Source organism: Ceratotherium simum, chromosome 16 (assembly GCF_057802395.1).
Source record: "Ceratotherium simum simum isolate JZ-2026a chromosome 16, ASM5780239v1, whole genome shotgun sequence".
Classification (NCBI taxonomy): domain Eukaryota; kingdom Metazoa; phylum Chordata; class Mammalia; order Perissodactyla; family Rhinocerotidae; genus Ceratotherium; species Ceratotherium simum.
This window is the reverse complement of record NC_141915.1, coordinates 55951128-55971909: the sequence shown is the minus strand read 5'-3', so window position 1 is coordinate 55971909 and position 20782 is coordinate 55951128. Positions and strand designations below refer to the sequence as shown.

Sequence of the window (20782 nt, the reverse complement as noted above, 5' to 3'; positions counted from 1 at the left end):
GTCAAGGGGCAGAAGCAGAGCATAAGTCACACCAGGAACTGCTTTTTATACGTTTTGTACAAGGACTACTTTGGAAGTAAGTGTATTTCCTCCAGTCGGTTTTAATGAATGGCAGTACCACATCACATGCTACACTAGTTCAGGGTGAGGATTTTCTAATAAACCTCTTCTGATACCAAAACTGCTTCCTTTCGTATCATCCAAAGGTCCACCCCAAGCTGAGGGAAGAGAAAGCTGGATGGGCCCTAAGTTTCCTGGGGAAAACCCAAGTTGATATGTTCCCCCTCTGCAAGGAGACGGGGCAGGGAGAGCAACTTCTAGCCCCAAAGAAAGAAGGAGTAACAAGCAATAAACATGCTGCTCCATCCTTTTTGTGAGGCCTCCCTGCCCTCGAGAAGGAACTACATCCTTAACCCACAGGTAGTTTTCAGCGTGGCAGGGGCTCATGTTGTTTCTCACAGCAGAAAGCCCTGGGCTCCTCCTAGAGCTTGTATCCTCCCTCTACCACCAGCGGTAGTGGGCCAGAGCGCGGTTGGCCTCAGCCATCTTGTGCATCTCATGCTTCCTCTTGATCACAGGGCCCTGGCTGTGAAAAGCCTCCAGCAGCTCATGTGACAGCTTCTCTGGCATCAGCGTCCGCCGGTGCTTCTTCTCCCTGCACTCAGTAATCATCCACTTCATGGCCAGGAAGCGACGACGCCGGTCACCTAGCGGCACAGGGACCTGGGCAAGACAGGATGTGGGCACATTGGTCCAAGAACTTGCCAGGGCTGCAGCCTCCTACCTCCCTGTACTCTAAGGAGTAGCCACAGGTTCCCTTTGGGCCAGCCCTGGCAAGGCTCCTGAGGCAAGGGGCTGGTCTAGTCCTCTTTGAGCTTCCTTGACCCCTAGGTGACTTCAGTGTAGCAGACATTAATGAGCACATACTCACTTAGCACTGACCTCTTTCACCCCTAAGTGGAAGCTCAGCAAAGTTGATACAAGCACCAATTGGGAAAAGCCTGTCAGCTGGGGCGACTCAGCTAACTCAGATCATGGGTGCTTAAAAACAAGACTCTCTTGTCCAAGAATCTCTTGCTATGCCCCCACCATGTGCCAGGTACCATGCGACACCCTAGAGACACAGACATTAATAAGAAAGTCTCTACCCTTATGAAGTTTTACATTGAAAAAAGACCAGAACACCAACTTATGACAATGAAATATAATTAAATGCTATGATAGAGACACCTAGTTCAGTTTAACCAATGGTGATGAAGCATCAGTTATGGGTCAAGCACTATGCTTGACACTGGTGTATAAAGATGAGGTATAAACATAGTCCCTCACCACGAGAAGCTTACAGCTTAGAACACATGATGCTGGACAGAAGGAGGGTGGGGTGGGCTTCCAGAAGAGTTCGTTTGGATACTTCTTTGCTCCCTTCCTTTTCCATCTTTTGCCTGTGATTTTTACACTACTGGACTCAGATGAGCAGATCCTGACAGTCCCTGGTCCCTAGAAAGCTATCAATCTTGATCCAACTCTGGGTCCTCTTACCCCCAAGCACCCCCACATCTTGTTTCACATGCGGGCAGCCCTGCTTTCAGGCCCTGACCACTCACCTGGTAGAAATGGCCACCCCTGAGGATGGGTACCAGCCCAATCACAGGCTCACAGTTTTTCAGGGCTTGGTGGAAGATGGTGTAGGGGTTGCGTTCGATGGTTGCCTGTTCCTCTGCAGAGGCAGCATGGTACTTTTCAAACTGCTTCCTTTTCACAGCTTCCAGAGTCTGCAAAGGGATACAGTGGAAGAGGCTACCCCAGGTTCCCTAAGTGTTTACTGGGCTGAGCTAGTACCTTGCTCTTTACTCCCATCATCTCATTCTTCTTCTATAGCTGTGCAGCTCCTGCCTCAGCACTTCTAAAACAAAGTTCTTCAGTGCCTCCCTTAAGTGCCTTTCTTGGACTAGGACAGAAAGAGTGGGCTAAGATTTGTGATGTGGGGGTGCAATGGCAGTTGCTGACTCCTGCAGGACTTCATTAAAGCCTCCACCACCACACTTACATAAAGTTAATTTTTTAAAGATTTTATTTATTTATTTATTTTCCCCCAAAGCCCCAGTAGATGGTTGTGTGTCATGGCTGCACATCCTTCTAGTTGCTGTACGTGGGACGCGGCCTCAGCATGGCCGGAGAAGCGGTGCGCACCCGGGATCTGAACCCGGGCCGCCAGCAGTGGAGCACGCGCGCTTAACCGATAAGCCACCGGGCCGGCCCCCATAAAGTTAATTTTAATGACAGGTATAGAATCCATTCTTTTTCATTCTAAACTGGAAGAGCCAAGTACAAAGCTATAGGGAAGAGAAAGATGACAGAGAGAGGTACTGTTTACCTGTGTCATGAGGGATCTGGCCAGTACTTTGTTTCCTCCTTTCATCATCATGTTGGTGAATTTACTTCAAGAAGAAAAGCAACACGTTTAGCTTTGCAAGGCTGTATCACAGAATCCTTACTGTAGACCCTCCCAGGTATAGCCCCAGTCCGTGGAACAAGTGTTTGTTTCCATCTAACCTGATCACTGGGTCTTCAAACACAGAACTTGTTCTCGTCGCTGGGGCAGCTTTGATAAGCCGAGTCTTCCTGAGCTCCCGCTCATAGTTCTCCTCCTCAGTCAGCTCGGCCGAGGGCTTGCGGTAATATTCCTTGTCAATCTGGGGGTCCTTGTATTCAGGACCATAGCGGCTCCACCTCACCTGGGTGAGCCTGGGAGGGGGGGGAAAGGAAGAGGCGGACAAAAGCTGACTCCACAAGTGAAAAAGCTTGACTTCACAATAGGCAGGTTTGCCAACCCGCTGACAAGTGAGAGCGGCGCGGAGACCGCTAGCCAAACCTGAACTGCAATAATTCTGGCTCTTATCCCAAGAAGGAGGAGGACCTCCCCCAAACAGGCAAGGAAAGTCTCCTCCTCGTCAAGTGCAAAAGGTAAGGAGAGGCTCCTGAACCTAAGGACAGGTGCCCCGCCTATGCGTCTCTCCCCTCATCTCCCAACACAAAAAATCTCAGCTCTGAGCTCTTTCGTATCGCACTTTCAGCTCCGCGTTCGAACCCCCTCGGGCGGGGGGCAATCACTAAACTTTCAGATAGGCCCAAAGTCACGCAGCTAGTTAAGCAACTTGGACCTAGATATCCCGGCCCCCATGCTCGCTCCAGCTCCCCGCGCGGCTTGCCTGTGGCCCTTTTCCTTCCCCATAGGTCTTTCAGTGAAGACCCAAGCGGTCCCCCAGCTGCCCGCCGCCCTCTCACCCTGGAAGCCGCAGGACAGCACTCCGCACGCTCAGCACCAGGCCCAACCACCCTCGCGCAGCTTTCACCGCGGGAGCAGCCATCTTGGCTGGCCACGAGGACCCCACAGAGACTGCCCTCGGCGTGCCTGAGCGAGTGACGGGAAACGGGGAAAGGCTCCACTGGGTCCTAAATCTGTGCATCACCCCATTAAGAGTCACTCCAAGGTCCAAAGGGAAGAGTCAAAAGGAAACATTAGCCCTCCCATTACCCGTTGCAGTCTGGCGCGACCTTCGGTGGCGGCGCTCGCTCCTCTCAGGCCCCCATGCAGGCTCCGCCCCGGCTGGTCTCTTCCAGGTTCTCGCGAGGTTTGAGGCCGCGGGACTGGCCCGGGTGGCTGCAATATGGCGGAGGCGGAAGGGGAGAGCCTGGAGTCTTGGCTGAGTGAGTAGCCGCGGCCGCTTCTGCCTGCCGCCGAGCCGTCCCTCTCTGCACCCCTACGCCCCCTCCCCGGGCCCCGTGGCGGCGCCGCCCTGCAGCCTGCGCCTGCGCTCGCCCCTGCCGCGAGCATTCCGCGATCACGCCCCTTCCCCGGCAGGGCGACGCGGCCCCCGCCCGGCCCCACTCCCTGTGCTGCGGCGCTCCCTCGCGCTCCCGCTCGCGGCGGTGTAAGCTGGGGTCCTGTCCGGGGCCCACGGACTCCCAGAAATCGACAGCCCAGTGCTTCCGGCTGACATGCATCGGCGCTTCGGGGAGATTGTGGTGGGTCCGCGCGCCACCGGGACCCCAGCGCCTCAGTCCCTGACAAGGGAAAAGCTCCGGATTTGGGCTGACACTCCGGGAGCGGTGGGTGCCGCTGAGCATACACACCGTTTCAGAACTGTGGCCGTGTATTCGAGGAGAAGTGACTGCTTCGCGCAGGCAGAATGTTTGGAGTGTGAATAATCCGAAGAGAGAGAGAGAAAGAACAGCTCTACCATTTTCCTGCAGTAACCAAAGCATGGTGACATCTATGTTACGGACTTCCCCCGCGCTCGCTCGCGCACACACACACACACACACACACGAACATCTTAACGAGCCATTCGTTGGTAACCTACTCTAAGCAAAGCTGAGGAGCACGGCCTTTTGCTGTAGTTACAGCCGCCTATTGCTATTAAGGGAAATATGGGTTAACCTTGTTAGCAGGCAGTACTCTGCTGAAGGGTTAATAAGTTAACTTTCCCATGAGCTAGTGGAGGTCCCCGGAGGCCTCTTTAAATGAAGACAGAAATTGGACAGGGTAAAGAAGACAAGGAGGATGACTAGATATTGCTTGTGCAGAGATCTCTTATTTACTAGAGCCTCCAGGCTTTTGGAGGTGATGGCTGTTCCCTCCGATTATGTGACGTTTCTTAATAAGAAACCCCCTCAGGGGCCGGCCCCGTGGCTTAGCGGTTGAGTGCGTGCGCTCTGCTGCTGGCGGCGCGGGTTCTGATCCCGGGAGCGCACCGACCCAGCGCTTGTTGGGCCATGCTGGGGCGGCATCCCACGTGCAGCAGCTAGAGGGATGTGCAACTATGACATACAACTATCTACTGGGGCTTTGGGGAGAAAAAGGGGGGAACAAGGAGGAGGATTGGCAATGGATGTTAGCTCAGGGCCGGTCTTCCTCAGCAAAAAGAGGAGGACTGGCATGGATGTTAGCTCAGGGCTGATCTTCCTCACAAAAAAAAAAAAAAAAAAAAAACCACATCAGGTGGTTGAACCTAGGTTACATTTGCAAAATCTGCAGTTGCAGACAGGTCCCAAAGCTTTCTGTATATATGGAACTGTTTTCCAAGGAGCTCAAAGTGCTCTAAAGACAGTCATTTAATTAATTTATCAAGAATCCTAGCGAAGTAGGTACTACTATCCCAATTTCACAAAAAGAGAGACACCCTGACTCTAATCAAACCACTTGCCCAGAGCCACCCAACTAGATGTAACCACACTGGAATTGGTTCGATTCACAGATATTAATGGGGACATTGGAGTAATTTAAGTGACCTCAGCTGAATTTAATAGGCTAGTTTTAGAGTTATATTTTGAAATAGGAGAGGGACAGACCTGTTTTTGAGGGAGGGCGGAGATGGTGAGGGGGGATGGCATGGTATCTGTAGAGACTAGAGCTGAGACTGGCCTTCGACTCTTTCCTGTTAGTTAGAGTGACATATGGGGCAATGTTAAGATTCCTTCCATTCTTATCCTGTGTTCACCTTCACAGTTCTTAAGACTTACTGGTGTGAACTGTACCAATTGAATAGACCAGTGCTTGGGGTTCAGCACCATCTTAGCCTAGGTCCTTGTCACTCCATGGTTTGCCAGCATTATTACAGAAGCCTCTGCCTGGCCCAGTGTCTCAGGTCTCTCCCTACCTCCCCTCAGTCCATTCTGCATTCTGCTCCCAGAAGAGCACTTCTGTTTAATCAAGTCATCCCATTGCTGCACACCTACTGCTGCCTCTGTGCCTCCCTAATATTCTTCCTTGCTTTGATCAGTCGGATGTTCTTGTCCCAGCAACACACATTGCCCTCCTTACCTGGAAGCCCTGTTCCCCGTTGCTCAACTAAATGCTTTAAAATCCATCCCAGGGGTCGGCCCTGTGACTTAGCAGTTAAGTGCGCACGCTCTGCTACTGGCTGCCCGGGTTCGGATCCGGGTGCGCACTGTGGCACTGCTTGTCTGGCCATGCTGAGGTGGCGTCCCACATACAGCAACTAGAAGGATGTACAACTATGACATACAACTATCTACTGGGGCTTTTGGGAGAAAAAGGGAAAAAATAAATAAATAAATAAAACCCATCCCAGCTTCTCCTTCCCCATGAACCAGTTCTTGATGACTTCAGCCTTCTCTAAAGTCCTGTCATTACCACAATCAATCAATATTTAATGAATACCTACCATGTGAGGTGTTCTGAAGAGTAAGAAGTTCAAGCATTCTTTGCTTTCAGTTTGATGAAGGTGATGCTGGAGTGGATAAAGCATTCCTAAATAAAAAGATAAAAATACAAGGCAAGAGCCATAAATGCTAAAATACAGACAGTTTCTTTAGGAAATTGGGAATAAGTGGAATGGAAGATGATTCTCTCAATGAGGGGATGGCATTCGAGCTAGGCCTTGAAGAATAGGGAAAATTGGCTAAGAAAACACCAGACAGTGATGTGGAGAGAGCAAACTGGGCTTGAGGCACACAGTCACAGTTGTTTGGCTGGTTCAAGCAGGGAGTTCCTGTAGGAGCATGGTGGGAAAGAAAGCTGTGAAGTTAGAACCGTATTCTGGAAAGGCTTGAATTCCAGCTCATGAAGTTTAAATTTCTATAGTTATCAGGTCCTCATTCCTACTGAACCTGGTGGAATCAGTGTTTGAGGAGGATTGATAGAGGAGTTTTATGTAGGATGGATTGGAGCAGAAGTTCTGTAAGCAGGTGAGAAGTAGGGAGGTGGGGTGGGGACAGGGATTAGAAAGGAAGGGAGAGATTTAAAAAGATTATGGGGCCAGCCCCGTGGCTTAGCGGTTAAGTGCGCGTGCTCCGCTGCTGGCAGCCCTGCTCCGCTGCTGGCAGCCCGGGTTCGGACCCCGGGCGTGCACTGACCCACCGCTTCTCCGGCCATGCTGAGGCCGCGTCCCACATACAGCAACTAGAAGGATGTGCAGCTATGACATACAACTATCTACTGGGGCTTTGGGGGGAAGAAAAATAAATAAATAAAATCTTTAAAAAATAAAAAAAATAAAAAATAATAAAAAATAAAAAGATTATGAAGGGAGGGAGTACAGACTGATGGAATGGGTGAGGAGAAGGAAGGAGTCAACAATGGGGGTTCAAACCTGGGTGCCTAGGAGTAGGGGCAAAAGGAGCTTTTGAGTAGTGGTATCATTTATAGAAATAGGGAAGTCAGGAAAGAGAAATGATGGGTTTGTTTTTAGACTCATTTCTGTACCAGATTAGCACTTGTAATTACACACTGGCTTGTTTTTTGCTCTATGTTATATCTCATGTGTTGCACCAGAAGAGCATAATCTCCTCAAGGGTAGGATCTGAGTCTTGTACATTTTCTGTGGTCCCTCCGGGACCTAGCATGCTGTGCACTTAATTTTCTATGGGTGCTTAACAAAGACTTGATGATTGACTAAGTCTCTAGATTCAAGACTCTAGCACTGAAGGTTGACTCTTGACTCCTTTTCCATCCCACGTTCTTGCCTCTGCTTATTTCTAAGTTATTTGCTACATCAAACTTGTGGTCTCTGGAATGTCTGAGCTATGTTGGGATGGGGTAGTCAGTGCTGCTATTTCCATTCCTACTTGACTTTTTTTTTTTTTTTTTTGTGGGGAAGATCAGCCCTGAGTTAACATCCATGCTAATCCTCCTCTTTTTGCTGAGGAAGACCGGCTCTGAGCTAACATCTATTGCCAATCCTCCTCCTCCTTTTTCCCTAAAGCCCCAGTAGATAGTTGTATGTCATAGTTGCACATCCTTCTAGTTGTTGTATGTGGGACGCGGCCTCAGCATGGCCAGAGAAGCAGTGCGTCGGTGCGCGCCCGGGATCCGAACCCCGGGCGCCAGTAGCGGAGCACGTGCACTTAACCGCTAAGCCATGGGCCCGGCCCCATCTACTTGACTTTTTGAGGTCCCACAACAGTCAAGGCTAGTGATGGAATTAAGCTGAAAATGAGAGCAGGAAGTCTAGAGGCACAGACACAGAAGAGAATAAGCCTTTCAACAAGGGACCTGAAAATAGAAACATTGAGTCAGAACAGAGCCCAAAGGGGCGGTTCTAGAAGGCAGTGTCTGCAGGGAGGCTTTGGTGTCACCCTTGTGCCAGGTAGGGAGAATGTTGAGTGGGTGGAATATTGTGTGCATCTGCTGGAGGAGGCAGTAGGCAGATGGAGAGATCAAGTCACCCAGAATTATCCCCAGCGGTTTCTTCTAGTTCTTGTAGGTGATTGAGGTCTGCTTTCTGAGCCGGCTGGAGAGCTAGGGAAGACGCTTAGAGTGGGACCTACCATTGCTGAAACCAGGGCTTTTTGTGTCCATGTGTAGGCAGTGGGCTCCCGGCAGATTTACAGTAGAAAGGTCTATTAAGGTGAGAGGAAGTGGGATTCTAGAGAAGTTGAACACCAGTGAAAAGTAAGTGGGAGTATTCTTGGAAGCAGAGATGCTATTGGAATTATAGCATGCCTGGGAAGAATACGATGTTTGGTGAATGCCCATTGCTTATGTACATTTGGGGAAAGGGAGGGGTCCACATTGTCCTCTGTATTTGTAAGGGGTTTTTCCAGTTGCGAACAGAAGTGAGTGGGCTGCTTTTTCTTATGCCATGAGGTATGTGACTGTTGTCAAAATGATAATAGTGATGGGGATGGCTCCTCAGACCATCTTATTTCTGTATCCTACAGCCTCTTCAAGTTATGTGAGAACTTTAAGCATCTCAAATGATGGGGATTAGTAACAAAGCCATGCTAACACCTGAGAAGATTTCAGACAACTGGTGGGAGAGACTTGGGGCCTCTCTGGAAGGTGACAGCTAGTAGGTCGCTGTGGCAATAAATAGCCATTCTTGATAGAATTAATCTCCCATTCAAGCTTGACATTTTGAAGGGCCTGCTAATTCTCTTTTCAAGATTGAGGACGGACATCTCTTTTTTCCCCCAAATATGAACCTAAACCATCAAAATCTTCTTGCAGCCAGAGCAGAAACACTGCAAGGCAGGCGCAAGATCTGCTTGGGTGCTACAGGCCTTCCCTCTGCCTCGGGGTGGTGTCTGCTGACCTCTTGTGGCTCAGAGCCCAGTTGGGTGTGTTGGGGGGCTGGGAGTCCCTGTTGGGGTTTGGTCATGGAGCTAGTGATTTTTAATGTTAGGAAAAAAGGAAGTAAAGAAAACACAGTCATGAGAAATCAGAATTCATGAACTTCTAACAGCACCCCTTGTTGGGAGGGGGCGTTTTCAAGGCGCTGTCGCCCTGCTTTTGGACCTTGTAGAAAAATGCAGGAGGAGCCTGGGTGTTTAAAAAGGATATACGCCTTCAGCCTTCCATTCGTCTTCTGAACCTGAAGCCCTAAATTTAGCAAACAGCTCGAGAATGCTTTCTGGAAGAGGCAGACTTCAGGATCTGAATCAGATGGGAACACATTCAACTCCCCTCAGCAGGGGCCATCCTCTGTCAGCACAGGTTCTGGGGGTAACAGGGAAAAGAGGACCCACACTAAGCATTAGGAGATTTGGCATTTAGCACCCGGATTTTAAAACCTCAGTGACCCTCTAAGACCTCTCCAACCCTTGTTTTTGTCCTTGATCATCGAAGACCATTTAAACTTGAGGGTGCTGAATGCTCAAGCTCAGGTTATGTTTCTGCCATCCCAGCAACACACAGCACAAGGATGGGTGCTTAGCAGGGGTTCGGACAATGTTGTTAGCTTAACTTAAAATGATAAGCGTCACATGCAATTTAAAAAACATTTAAAGCATTAAGGAAGGTTAGGTCTTGAAAAAGTTTTTGAAGAGTATGTAGGAAATACTCATGTTTTCTAAGTATGTATATTTTTTATCAAGTATTTTTTTATTCCTTCAGTTTCTCCAGGAAACACTTCTTGATCATCCTTACTTGCATAACACTTGGCTTATTTTTATATAGCTGGAGTTACCTATATTTATTCGTTATACTAAACCTTTCATATAGGTATCTATTTGAATATTTTAATTATTTATGTTTGTGCTATTGATCCTGATCTACTCTAAGCTCTCTGAGGCTGAGGATTTGTTTTCTCTTTTGTTTGTGATTTTCAAAATACTGGACAGAAAGTGCAGTATTTGTATTTTACTTGTTGCCTGCCTGAACTATTGTGGCTTCTCTATTAGAGAAGAAATTTGGAAACAAACTTACCTTCACATCAATGCCTAAAAATTTTGAAGAAAACCTTCCATTGTGTCCTCCTTGCTCTTTTTTTTTTTTTATAATTTTATTTATTTATTTTTCCCCCAAAGCCCCAGTAGATAGTTGTATGTCATAGTTGCACATCCTTCTAGTTGCTGTATGTGGGACGCGGCCTCAGCATGGCCGGAGAAGCGGTGCGTCGGTGCGCGCCCGGGATCCGAACCCGGGCCGCCAGCAGTGGAGCGCGCGCACTTAACCGCTAAGCCATGGGGCCGGCCCCCTCCTTGCTCTTTATAACAATTGTCCTCTTCTTTGTTCTGTCCCAAGATAAAGCCACCAATCCTTCCAACCGCCAGGAAGACTGGGAATACATAATTGGCTTCTGTGATCAGATCAACAAAGAGCTTGAAGGGTGAGTCTCAGAGCTATTAGGGGGCAGGTAAGAGATAGCTGACTGGAAAAGTCAAAAACTGTGGCCAAGGAGGGCTAGCCAGATGGCCCCAGGGTCAGTGTCCTGAAAGTGTGGTCTGCTTATCTCCCAGGCCACAGATCGCTGTCCGACTGCTGGCCCATAAGATCCAGTCTCCGCAGGAATGGGAGGCAGTCCAGGCCCTGACGGTAGGTCTTTCCTTCTGACAGTGGATCTTCACGAACCCAGGCTTTTCCTCATGCACCCACTGAGTTCTCTGAGGTTCTCAGGGCTTATGCTCTAAGCCAGCTGCAAGTCCTTGATACCAACTAGATATATCTGGAACATGTTAAGAGTTGACTGTTCCACAAATGGTGTGTGCCAGGCACTGATGCTTCAAGGATGACTGAAGTGCAGTCCCTGCCAGCATGGCGAGTATAATGTATTCAGTAGCTAAAAATAATGCTGGTTCCTGGTGAAGGCATCACACCTACGGGCAGATCTTAGTGTTTATTCAGATTAAGAGGATTCAAGACGTGGAGCCATGTGTAGCACTTGGGTGCCTCCAGGCTCTCCCCTAAACCAGAGTACAGCCAAGGTCAGAGGCTTCCCACAGTTCTCTGACTTCCCTCAGGTCCTAGAAAGGTGGAAGAGAGGAAATGGTCATGGCAAAAGCGCTTAGACGACCCACGTGCATGCCTCTGTCCTGTTCATCGTAGAGCGAAGACCTTAAAACAGTAGTTCTAAAACGGGGGCAGTTTTGCCCCCCCCCCCAGCCCCCCCAGTGGATGTTTGGCAATGTCTGGAGACACTTTTGGTTGTCACACGTCAGAGAGTGCAACTGGCATTTAGTAGGTAGAGGCCAGGGATATTGCTAAACATCCCATGATGCACCGGATAGGCTTCCACAACAAAGAATGACTGGCCCAAAATGTCAGTAGTGGTGCAGTTGAAAAACCCTGCTTTACAAAGACTGAAGCCAAGAAAGGGAGCACTGGGTGGTGTGCTCCTTGGCATAAACTGCAGGCACCAGGGGCCACAGGCATCACAGGAAAACTTAAAGTGGTTTTGTGTGCCCCAGAAGGAAAATAGATGGGAGCAGGGGGAGGGAAAATATCGTGTCATCTAAAATGAAGAAAACAGAATTTAAACGTTATCTCCCACCTCCCCAAAATGTTGATCAGCTTGTGGAAAGAACCCTGGACCCTGAGTCTGAGAAACTTCATATCTCTGGGTCTCAGTTTCCTCATCTGTAAAATCGAGGGCAGAATCTTGCAGGATGGCACCTTCCGGGACTGACATTGGATCTGTCTTGGTATCTGGGTCTCAGTGTTTCTTACTTTAGTTCCTGTCGAGCTTCCCCAGAAGAGGTTTGCAATTTGAGGGACACGGGATGTCAGTAGTCCTGTTGCCCTGATGTTCCCTGGGGCAGTGCACACAACTCTTCCTCGGGTAAATAATTTATTCAGTGCTATCGATGCAGGGGTCTGGCTGAGTGCCAGGTCCCACCCGGACCCCCCCTCACTGAGCACGTCTCCTTTGTGTGGCTACAGGTGCTGGAGGCATGTATGAAGAACTGTGGGAGGAGATTTCATAACGAAGTAGGAAAGTTCCGGTTTTTGAATGAGTTAATCAAAGTCGTCTCTCCAAAGGTCAGTCAGTGGCAGTTTCCTCATTTCTAGGAACTTCTTTTGTTTTCCTTCCCCTCTCCCATCTTACTGGCTTTCACTGTACAGCCAGCAGCCCCACGAATCTGAGATTCTCTGTGTCCTGTCCTTAGAGAGCTAGGCCCTCAGGGTAGCAGGATGACCATCCAGGCCACAGGGACAGGCAGCCCTCTCTGACGGGCCTCCAGCCTAAGTGTGGCAGGTGATGCGGCAGCAGCTATACACGTGTCCAGAGGGAGGGCCTGTGTAGTGCAGGCCTCTGGGCTCCTAGTGACAGCAGTCACTTTTCTTGGGTCTGTCTCATGTGGATACAAGGAGTTGGCCTCCCTCATTACTCAGCTGCTCAGCTTCTGTTGCATGCTAGTGATGCTTAAGCTCTGGGCACCACTTACAGCAGAGGGAACAATTCTTCATACTAAAGACATTCTCATTAACTCTTTCAAGATAAAATGCAGTTGTGTTTCTGACAGATTGTGCATGGCATTGCAGTGACAGGCTCCCAGTCCCCTGCCTACCATCAGACTGTATCCTAGATGGGTACAGTCATGCCACAGGTATTCCCCCCACCCCTCCCCACCCCTCCCGATGGATCTCACACACATCTAACACCTGCTGGTCTGGAGTGAGCTTGAGGACTATAACTAATTAGTGGCTACTTCACTGCTGTGAAGAGAGCCTTCCCACTGTCTCTGCCTCCAGGATGCAGTTACTAGGTTTCCCTTTTGCCTCTTAGTACCTGGGGGACAGAGTATCTGAGAAAGTGAAGACCAAGGTTATTGAGCTGCTTTATAGCTGGACGTTGGCCCTGCCAGAAGAATCAAAGGTCAAGGATGCCTACCACATGTTGAAGAGACAAGGTATGTGCCTGCCTTCCCTCAGCCTCCAAGCAGCCCCGAAGGCTGGCCAAGGCCAGGAAGAATGGGGGGGTTGTCTGCTGTCTCCAGGCTGCATCCCTTCTTCCCTCTTGAAGATCATGGGAAGGGCTTGGCTAGGGTTTGATGGCTTGAGGTGTGCACAGCCTGCTGTCCCCGGCCCCCCTTTGCAGGTCCTGATCACAGGGATGTGCCCCCTTGCTGTGTGAGGAAGGGCAACAAGGTGACCTCAGCCTGAGCAAATGCTCTGCCCCTCATGTCCCCTTTCAGGAATAGTGCAGTCTGATCCACTGATCCCTGTGGACAGGACGCTGATCCCTTCTCCACCACCTCGTCCCAAAAACCCTGTTTTTGATGATGAGGAGAAATCCAAGGTAAAGTGCATCCCAGCCTGCGGTGTCCTCAGATGAGGTGTGGGCTTGCTCAATGCTACAGGGAGCTCCAGTTCCTCTGCGGTCTCCCCAGGTGGGGTGCTACCTTTCCCTTCACCTTTGATACCCTCCTCTTCCAGCTTTTAGCCAAGTTGTTGAAAAGCAAAAACCCAGATGACCTGCAAGAGGCCAACAAGCTCATCAAGTCCATGGTGAAGGAAGTGAGTGGGCCCTGGGCCTTGGGATGTGGGGTGGAGGAGCCTGTGACCACAGAGCAGAAGTCCCTTCTCCTGTGTTAGGTCTGTTGTTCGCCCCTGCCACCAGCCCTTACTTGGAGATGCTGGAGAATGGAAGGAGGAGAATTGGAGCTTCTGGGGGAGAACGGAATAGAGGAGCAAGAGTAGATGGGGCCAAGTTTAGGGATGGGGGGGCTGTTATTTTAAAAGGAAGACTGTAGATTGGGTCTAAGGCCTGTGGTTCCCAAGAACCATGCCTTGAAAGGTGCTTCCTTTCAATGGAAGGAAACATCTGCTCTCATGTTCTCTGGTAAAGTGTGATCCTTGCCTCGCGGGATTCTAGGGAGTTAGTGGGATGAGTCGTATTGAGCTCTTTCTCCTTGATCGTTTTTGATGCAGGACGAGGCGCGGATCCAGAAGGTGACCAAGCGCCTACACACTTTAGAGGAGGTTAATAACAACGTAAAACTGCTCAATGAGATGCTGCTTCATTACAGCAAAGAGGATTCTTCAGAGGCAGATAAAGAGCTCATGAAGGTAGGCCCACCTCTAGGAGAGCTGGGCTCCGGGAAGGGGAGCCAACCTTTGCCGAGTACCTGCCCCAAGATGCCGCTACACACCTGGTATTCCTTAACTTATTAATCGGCGCAGCAGCCAGGTAGAGCGAGGGTGGCGCCCTCATTTTACACACAAGCTGTAGCTAACTTGCGTGGGCAGAAGAGCTGCATGTACACCCAAGTCTGTGTGACTCCGCAGACCCGCCCTTGGGCTCACTCCTGCTCTCTGCCTTGCCTTCTGCCTTGGGGACATTTGGGCAGAGAGGTTCACCCTGTGCCCCTAATGCTGCACCTCCGTCCTTGGTCACATAGATACTCTGAATTCTAAGCACATGCCAGCCTGGGAGGCAGGAAGGGAGGTACTTTACCTTATCTTTCCTAGCGACTTATCTGCCTATCTTTCCTAGCAACTTATCTGCCTAAGCAGACGTCTTGGGTGACACAGTGTGGTAGAGGCTGGCAACAGGAAGACATGTGCGGGGCTGGCCGGTGGCGCAAGTGGTTGAGTGTGTGCCCTCTGCTGCAGCGGCCTGGGTTTTTTGTAGGTTCATATCCCAGACATGGATCGATGCACTGCTTGTCAAGCCATGCTGTGGAGGCGTCCCATGTAGAGTGAAGGAAGATGGGCACAGATGTTAGCTCAGGGCCAGTCTTTCTCAGCGGAAAAAAAAAAGGGGGAGGGGAGGGAGGATTGGCATTGGATGTTAGCTCAGGGCTGATCTTCCTCACAAAACGAAAAAAAGGAAGATGTGCTCTGAGCCCAGCTCTGCCAGTAACTAACTGATCATGGAGATCATGGAGTAACTGATCGTGGAATCATAGGGGAGCCCTGTGATTTTCTGGGTGTGAATGGTGAATGAGATGATCTCCAAGGGCATTCATAGCTCTGATTTTTATGTCTGAGTCTCTTTCAGGAGCTGTTTGATCGGTGTGAGAACAAGAGGCGGACGTTATTCAAACTAGCCAGTGAGACAGAGGACAATGACAATAGTTTGGGTGAGTGAAAAGTAACGAGTGGTTGACAAAGATGACCCAGGAGTTTGGATTTGTGTGGTCAGGGGAGTTGTCATGGCCAGGAGTGAGAATTCTCTTTTCTGCTCCAGGAGACATCCTGCAGGCCAGTGACAACCTCTCCCGGGTCATCAGCTCTTATAAAACAGTCCTTGAAGGGCAGGTCATCAATGGTGAGGTGGCTACCTCAGCCATGCCTGACTCTGAAGGTAAAATGCTCAGTTCCCCATTCTGGACCCCTCTAGACCAGCCCCAATCCCCACCACCAAGCCATGGGTGCAGGTTGACCAGTGTGTCACCCTTAAGGGCCCGAGGGGATTCTAAGCCATTCCCAGCAGTCCTCCAGCTTCCCAGAGGCCAGCAGATGCCAATAGTGTTTTTTCCTCTTGTTTTTCAGTGTTCCCCTGGCACAAATGCCCTTGGATTAGGCCAGAGACTATGCTCAGGATTCTGCCTCCTACTGGGCAGCTGCTAGAGTGGCCCCTGATTATTCTTGTCCCCTTCCATTTGCCTATCCAGGAAACAACCACTCCGGTAACCAAGGCACTCTCATCGACCTTGCTGAGTTGGATGCACCAAGCAGCTCATCTCCAGTGTTGGCCCCCGCCCCCCCCTCCTCTGGCATCCCTATCCTCCCTCCACCCCCCCAGACCGCGGGACCTGGGCGCAGCCACTCGTCCAGCCAGGCCGAGGCCCTCCCAGGGCCCAACAGCACAAGCAGTGCCCTCTGCCTGCTGGATGAGGAGCTGCTCTGCTTGGGTACGTCCCAGAGGGAGGCTGTACAGGGCTTCTTCTGGTGGGGCCAGTAGAGAAAGGCATGTAGAATCGAGCAGAGGTCCGAGGAGTGCCCCGTGTGCTTATTAGCAAGGGTGGGGAAGGAGGCTTCAGTTGTAGGGAGAGAGTCAAATTCAGTGTCCCTCAGGCCGCCCAGGCAGTTTCCACACAACCTCCAGAGTGGACATGGTGGACCAAGTGTCTCTCTCTGCTCCTCTCTCCCCTGGAGGGCCCCCCTCTGAATATAAGGGCTGAAGAGGGTCCATTCCGTCTGGAGGCTGCCTGGGGAACACCTCCCACCCTGTCACCCACTGATGCCACTTTTGTCATGTGACCCTTCCTTAGGCGAGGTGGGGCTAGGGCTGGCACAAGCCCAGAGCCTCTTCTCATCGTGGTTGTCTTCTCTGTTCTCAGGCCTCACTGACCCAGCCCCCAGTGCTCCTCCCAAAGAGTCAGATGGAAACAGCCAGTGGCCCCTGTTCCAGGTAGGGACACAGGTGATGTCACTGAAGTGCTCGACAACCTTCATATAATAGTATCTTCCCTTTTTGGCTAGTCCTCAGCTGCAGTTAGCTACAGCCCGCTATCCTAACCCTGGGGCACTGCCCTGGGTGGGGCTGGGAAGAGGGATCGCATCCCAGGGCTTTCCTTGGCTCTCCTCAGAGGGCTGCTATTCCAGTGGGGTTGCAATAGGGCCCCCAGCATAGGGGGCCATGGGGTGGAAAGCCGAAACCTTTTGCCGCCTGCAGCAGATCCTCCATGCCCTTTGTTCACTCACGCTTTCCATTCCCAATAGAATCAACAGTCGGACCTGGACTTCTTTGGCCCCAAACCTGGGACTGCTGCCTGTAGCCCCTCAGATGGGCCTCTCTTCCAGCCCTCAGCACCCCCTGCAGGCAGCTCCCAGGCTCCACTGCCGCCCCCCTGCCCAGCTCCTGTGGTCCCAGCCAGCGTTCCTGCCCCCAAAGCTGGCTCCTTCTTGTTGTCTGCTGGCTTGGCCCCATCTTCGGCCCCAAAGGCTGAGCCCACAGCCCCTGGGTACCACGGCTCAGCTCTGGGCGACAGCACCCTGCACCAGCTGGATGCCCTTGATCAGCTTCTAGAAGAGGCCAAAGCGTAATGATTGGGAGAGGTGGGGCTGGGGCAGGTTGGGGCCTGGGCTTGTGCAGAACCAGAGGCAGCTCCAGAGGGGTTGGGGATGTTCCCTTTTGATGTGATCTGTCAGGTTAGAATCTGGAAGCTCGGGAGGGTCTGGCCTGGGAGGGCCTTTGTGAGGGTTGACCCAGCAGTCCTGCCTGGTCTCTGACTTGCCTTGTGCTCCTTTCCTGCCTTCCAGGACCTCAGGCCTGGCGAAACCCATCTCTTCCAACTTCTTCCCTGGGGCTACGACCTCCCCTCTGATCCCCACCACCACCCCAGCTAGGCCTCTCCTCCCCTTCTCCACGGGGCCTGGCAGCCCTCTCTTCCAGCTGCCTGCCTGCCAGGCCCAGGGCAGCCCCATTAAGGGGCTCGAGCTCTCCTTGGCCAGTGTGCACGTCCCCCTGGAATCTATCAAGCCTAGTAGGTGTTGGCGGCTTGGGGTGGGAGGAGAGGTGGGGCCCACAGCTTGCAGCAATGTGGGGAGTGTGGGGTGGTGGGTGGGTGGGTGGGTACAGGCTTTTCTTGCTGGCGTTCCCTAGAGCCAAACATGACCTGCTTTTCTGCTGTCTCAGCCTCTGCTTTTTGCCACTGTGCACTCTGGGGAGTTCTGACAGAGGTTCTTTCCTAGACTCCTTCAGGGAGCCTCATCACCACAGGGCTGCCCTGCTCTCCCTACTTGGCTGCAGCCGACACCCCCAGGGCTTATGTGGGTATCTCTCCTTCCATGCCCACATACCACCTTCTTACAGGCAGTGCCCTTCCTGTGACAGCCTATGATAAAAACGGCTTCCGCATCCTCTTCCATTTTGCCAAGGAGTGTCCACCAGGACGGCCTGACGTGCTGGTGGTGGTAGTGTCCATGCTGAATACGGCTCCCTTGCCTATCAAGAGCATCGTGCTGCAGGCCGCAGTGCCCAAGGTATCCCTGGCTTCCTGGGGCCTCTAGAGGCAGAAATTACCTTTATCTTGAACCCACTGCATCAAGGGCCTCTGGCTAGCAGGTGGCACTGTGTCTATCCACTGTGACTATACCAGGTTCCATTTCAGGGGAGTACCTGCCATTTCTCTTCAAAGGAGCTTCTCTCTTTCTCTTTAGTCAATGAAAGTGAAGTTGCAGCCACCCTCTGGGACAGAACTCTCTCCATTTAGCCCCATCCAGCCACCTGCAGCCATCACCCAAGTCATGTTGCTGGCCAATCCACTGAAGGTGAGCTAGAACGGGGGGGGTCCCAGCCTGAAGCCCTGGTTGCCCCAAGATTAGGACCTTGAGACCAGCCTTGAAGCTACCTCCCAACCTGAAGTGTCATGATACTGCAGCATTAACCCACCTCCCTTCCCTTACCTTGGTTCAGGAACTGAGCAAGGATGGGTGGTGGGAGCAGGGCCTATCCCTCAGCACAGAAAAGGCCCCAAGGGTAGCAGAGGAGAGGACATCTCATGCACCGTCTCTCTGTCACAGGAGAAGGCGAAGCTTCGGTATAGGCTGACCTTCACCCTGGGGGAGCAGCTGAGCACGGAGGTGGGTGAGGTGGACCAGTTCCCTCCTGTGGAGCAGTGGGGGAACCTCTGACCCCAGAGGATGCTGTCATCTCTACTTCAAAGCCCAGACAGGCTGCCCAGAGACAAGAGGGCTCTCCAGGTCCAGTCATTCTCCATGTCCCAACTGCAGTGCTTAGAGCTTTGATATGGAATAGGGGTCCAAAGCATTGCTGCTGGGAGCTGAGCTGCTGCTGTGATGATCTTGCCTCCTTTGGCCCCCTAAAAAGACCTGTTTTTATCTACCTGTGTGACTTGAAGTGGCCATGTACTGTCAGGGGTGGGGAGTGGCCCCACACTCTTGTGCACTACCGCCCTGGGAACATGGACCCTAGACTGGAGTAGGTTTTTCCCCTCGTGCTGGCAGCCCCTGCTGCCACAAGGTGGGAGGTCTCTAAAGAGAGACTCCAGGCCCTCCCTCAAAGACCATGTCCTCACACTCCCAGAGGCCTCAGCCCCCCAATGCTACTCTGTGCTTCCCCTGCTGGCAGGCTCCTGCTCCCACCTCCAGGGAGGTGGGCAAAGCCCAGCGACCCCAAATGGCCCTGGGCGCAAAATAAGGAGTTGGTGTGCTGCTGAATCCTCAACCCTGCCTTCCGCGAGCAGCAGCATCCTGGAATGGCCAATGGATGATGAGTTGTGGGCTTGTCCCTGGTGGTAGCAGGCTGTGTCCTATGGACATCTCAGCAAGATGTGGAACTCAGCCTATCAGAAACAAAACTTGGCCTCATGGCAGCCCCTAAACTAGGGCTAGGAAAGAATGGAAGAGAACCAGTGTTTCCCCCTTTCCAGAAGCAGGTACTCAGAGCTTTCTGGGAAAAGTGTACCTCCTGCTGTGGGAACAGGCCATCCTACTCACTACCTCTTGCTTGGCATGAAATAAACTGCTCTCCTGCCCTTCAAGTCTTTGAAGGGGAGGACAACTCCTGCCACCCTCTGCATCCTCCTGCTTCAGCCTCCCCCCTCCTCCCACCAGATGGCCTGTGTTGTGGCATACGGTCGGGAACAGGAGGCCTCAGGATCAGGCACATTGCACTAGATTTATGTCCTTACCTGCTGCCCAGAAACCCTGACTGCCCCCAGCTGCTGACGGGCACTGTCAGCGAGATGTTGGGTCTGGAGGTGGTGAGATTAGGGGCCATGCTTGAATCGAGTCACCAGACCCTATTGCTTCAACAGTGCTCAACCCCAGCTGGCTTCTCCCAGCTGCTCCATCTACTAGATGCAGCTGGACCAAGGACTCTAGGCCTCACGGGGCCACAGGAAAGTGAGAACTCCCAGCTGGGGAAAGAGCACACAGCTCACCTGAGCTCAGCAGGACAGGCTCAGAGCCATCTCCAGGGAAAGGTGGCACAAACCACATTCCCTGATCCCTCCCTACTCCTTATGCCAGGCTTCCTTACTCCATCAAAAGGTCGTCTCCCCCATCCCTCCCATCTTTAGCAAGCAGGTTTCACTGCTTCATTAGGACAGGTGAAAAGTGAATTGATTTCACTACTTAAGGAATAAATCCAAGTGCTTTCCAGAGACCGGCTGCTGCAGCCGTGGGAAGATCTGTGGGATTACTATGTGGAAATGTACCTTTATTTAATAAGCTTTAGATGTGAAAATTATGAGTGTTATTCGTTACTATTGAGTCACTGCTTTGTGAGAAATAGCTGTACTGGATATAGCAACTCCGCTGCCCTTGTTTTGCTGCATGTTAAATAAAACCAGTTTTGCCCTACTTGGAATCTTTCTAATATAGACACCATTCACCCAATGGGGGAAGGTGCCACTTACGAAATTCCAAATGTAGGTAAGTGCATGTGCTGGCATCCTGAGGTTTTTGTTAAAAGTAAAGTACAGGTTCCTGGGGGCCGGCCCCGTGGCTTAGCAGTTAAGTGCGCGCGCTCCGTTGCTGGCGGCCCGGGCTCGGATCCCGGGCGTGTACCAACGCACTGCTTGTCCGGCTGTGCTGAGGCAGCGTCCCACATAGAGCAACTAGCAGGATGTGCAACTATGACATACAACTATCTACTGGGGCTTCGGGGGGAAAGGGAAAAAA

At 51.5% G+C, this 20782-nt stretch overlaps 2 protein-coding genes across 3 annotated transcripts; one reads left to right on the top strand and one right to left on the bottom strand.

The window, feature by feature from the left end:
* Positions 1–77: 77 nt before the first annotated feature.
* MRPS7 (mitochondrial ribosomal protein S7) lies at positions 78–3519 on the bottom strand. Its single transcript, XM_004432749.3, has 5 exons — positions 3286–3519; positions 2554–2745; positions 2375–2438; positions 1605–1772; positions 78–723 (listed from the first exon to the last, which is right to left on the bottom strand). Exons 1-5 carry the CDS (start codon positions 3465–3467, stop codon positions 502–504), a joined length of 828 nt encoding a protein of 275 aa, XP_004432806.1. The 5' UTR covers positions 3468–3519; the 3' UTR covers positions 78–501.
* Positions 3517–20461, top strand: GGA3 (golgi associated, gamma adaptin ear containing, ARF binding protein 3). 2 transcript variants are annotated; one of them, XM_004432747.3, is made up of 17 exons: positions 3517–3708; positions 10490–10574; positions 10705–10780; positions 12125–12223; positions 12972–13095; positions 13381–13484; positions 13622–13702; positions 14117–14254; positions 15189–15270; positions 15378–15494; positions 15805–16044; positions 16474–16544; positions 16856–17175; positions 17396–17619; positions 17949–18118; positions 18296–18406; positions 18659–20461. In XM_004432747.3, exons 1-17 carry the CDS (start codon positions 3669–3671, stop codon positions 18767–18769), a joined length of 2193 nt encoding a protein of 730 aa, XP_004432804.1. In that variant the 5' UTR covers positions 3517–3668; the 3' UTR covers positions 18770–20461. The 2 variants fall into 2 exon arrangements, with proteins under 2 accessions (XP_004432804.1, XP_087297694.1); XM_087441568.1 differs by lacking the exon at positions 3517–3708 and adding an exon at positions 3733–4267.
* The last annotated feature ends 321 nt before the right edge of the window (positions 20462–20782 follow it).

What these genes read in the sequence shown, in the direction of transcription:
- MRPS7 (XM_004432749.3), bottom strand. Translation starts at nt 3,467, where the DNA reads ATGCACAGATTTAGGACCCAGTGGAGCCTTTCCCCGTTTCCCGTCACT. An exon ending in TTTGAAGACCCAGTGATCAG is followed by an intron (nt 2,439 to 2,553) that starts GTTAGATGGAAA and finishes TTCTTCTTGAAG; the next exon opens with TAAATTCACCAACATGATGA. An exon ending in CCAGATCCCTCATGACACAG is followed by an intron (nt 1,773 to 2,374) that starts GTAAACAGTACC and finishes ATCCCTTTGCAG; the next exon opens with ACTCTGGAAGCTGTGAAAAG.
- GGA3 (XM_004432747.3), top strand. Translation starts at nt 3,669, where the DNA reads ATGGCGGAGGCGGAAGGGGAGAGCCTGGAGTCTTGGCTGA. An exon ending in AGGCAGTCCAGGCCCTGACG is followed by an intron (nt 10,781 to 12,124) that starts GTAGGTCTTTCC and finishes GTGTGGCTACAG; the next exon opens with GTGCTGGAGGCATGTATGAA. An exon ending in CCACATGTTGAAGAGACAAG is followed by an intron (nt 13,096 to 13,380) that starts GTATGTGCCTGC and finishes GTCCCCTTTCAG; the next exon opens with GAATAGTGCAGTCTGATCCA.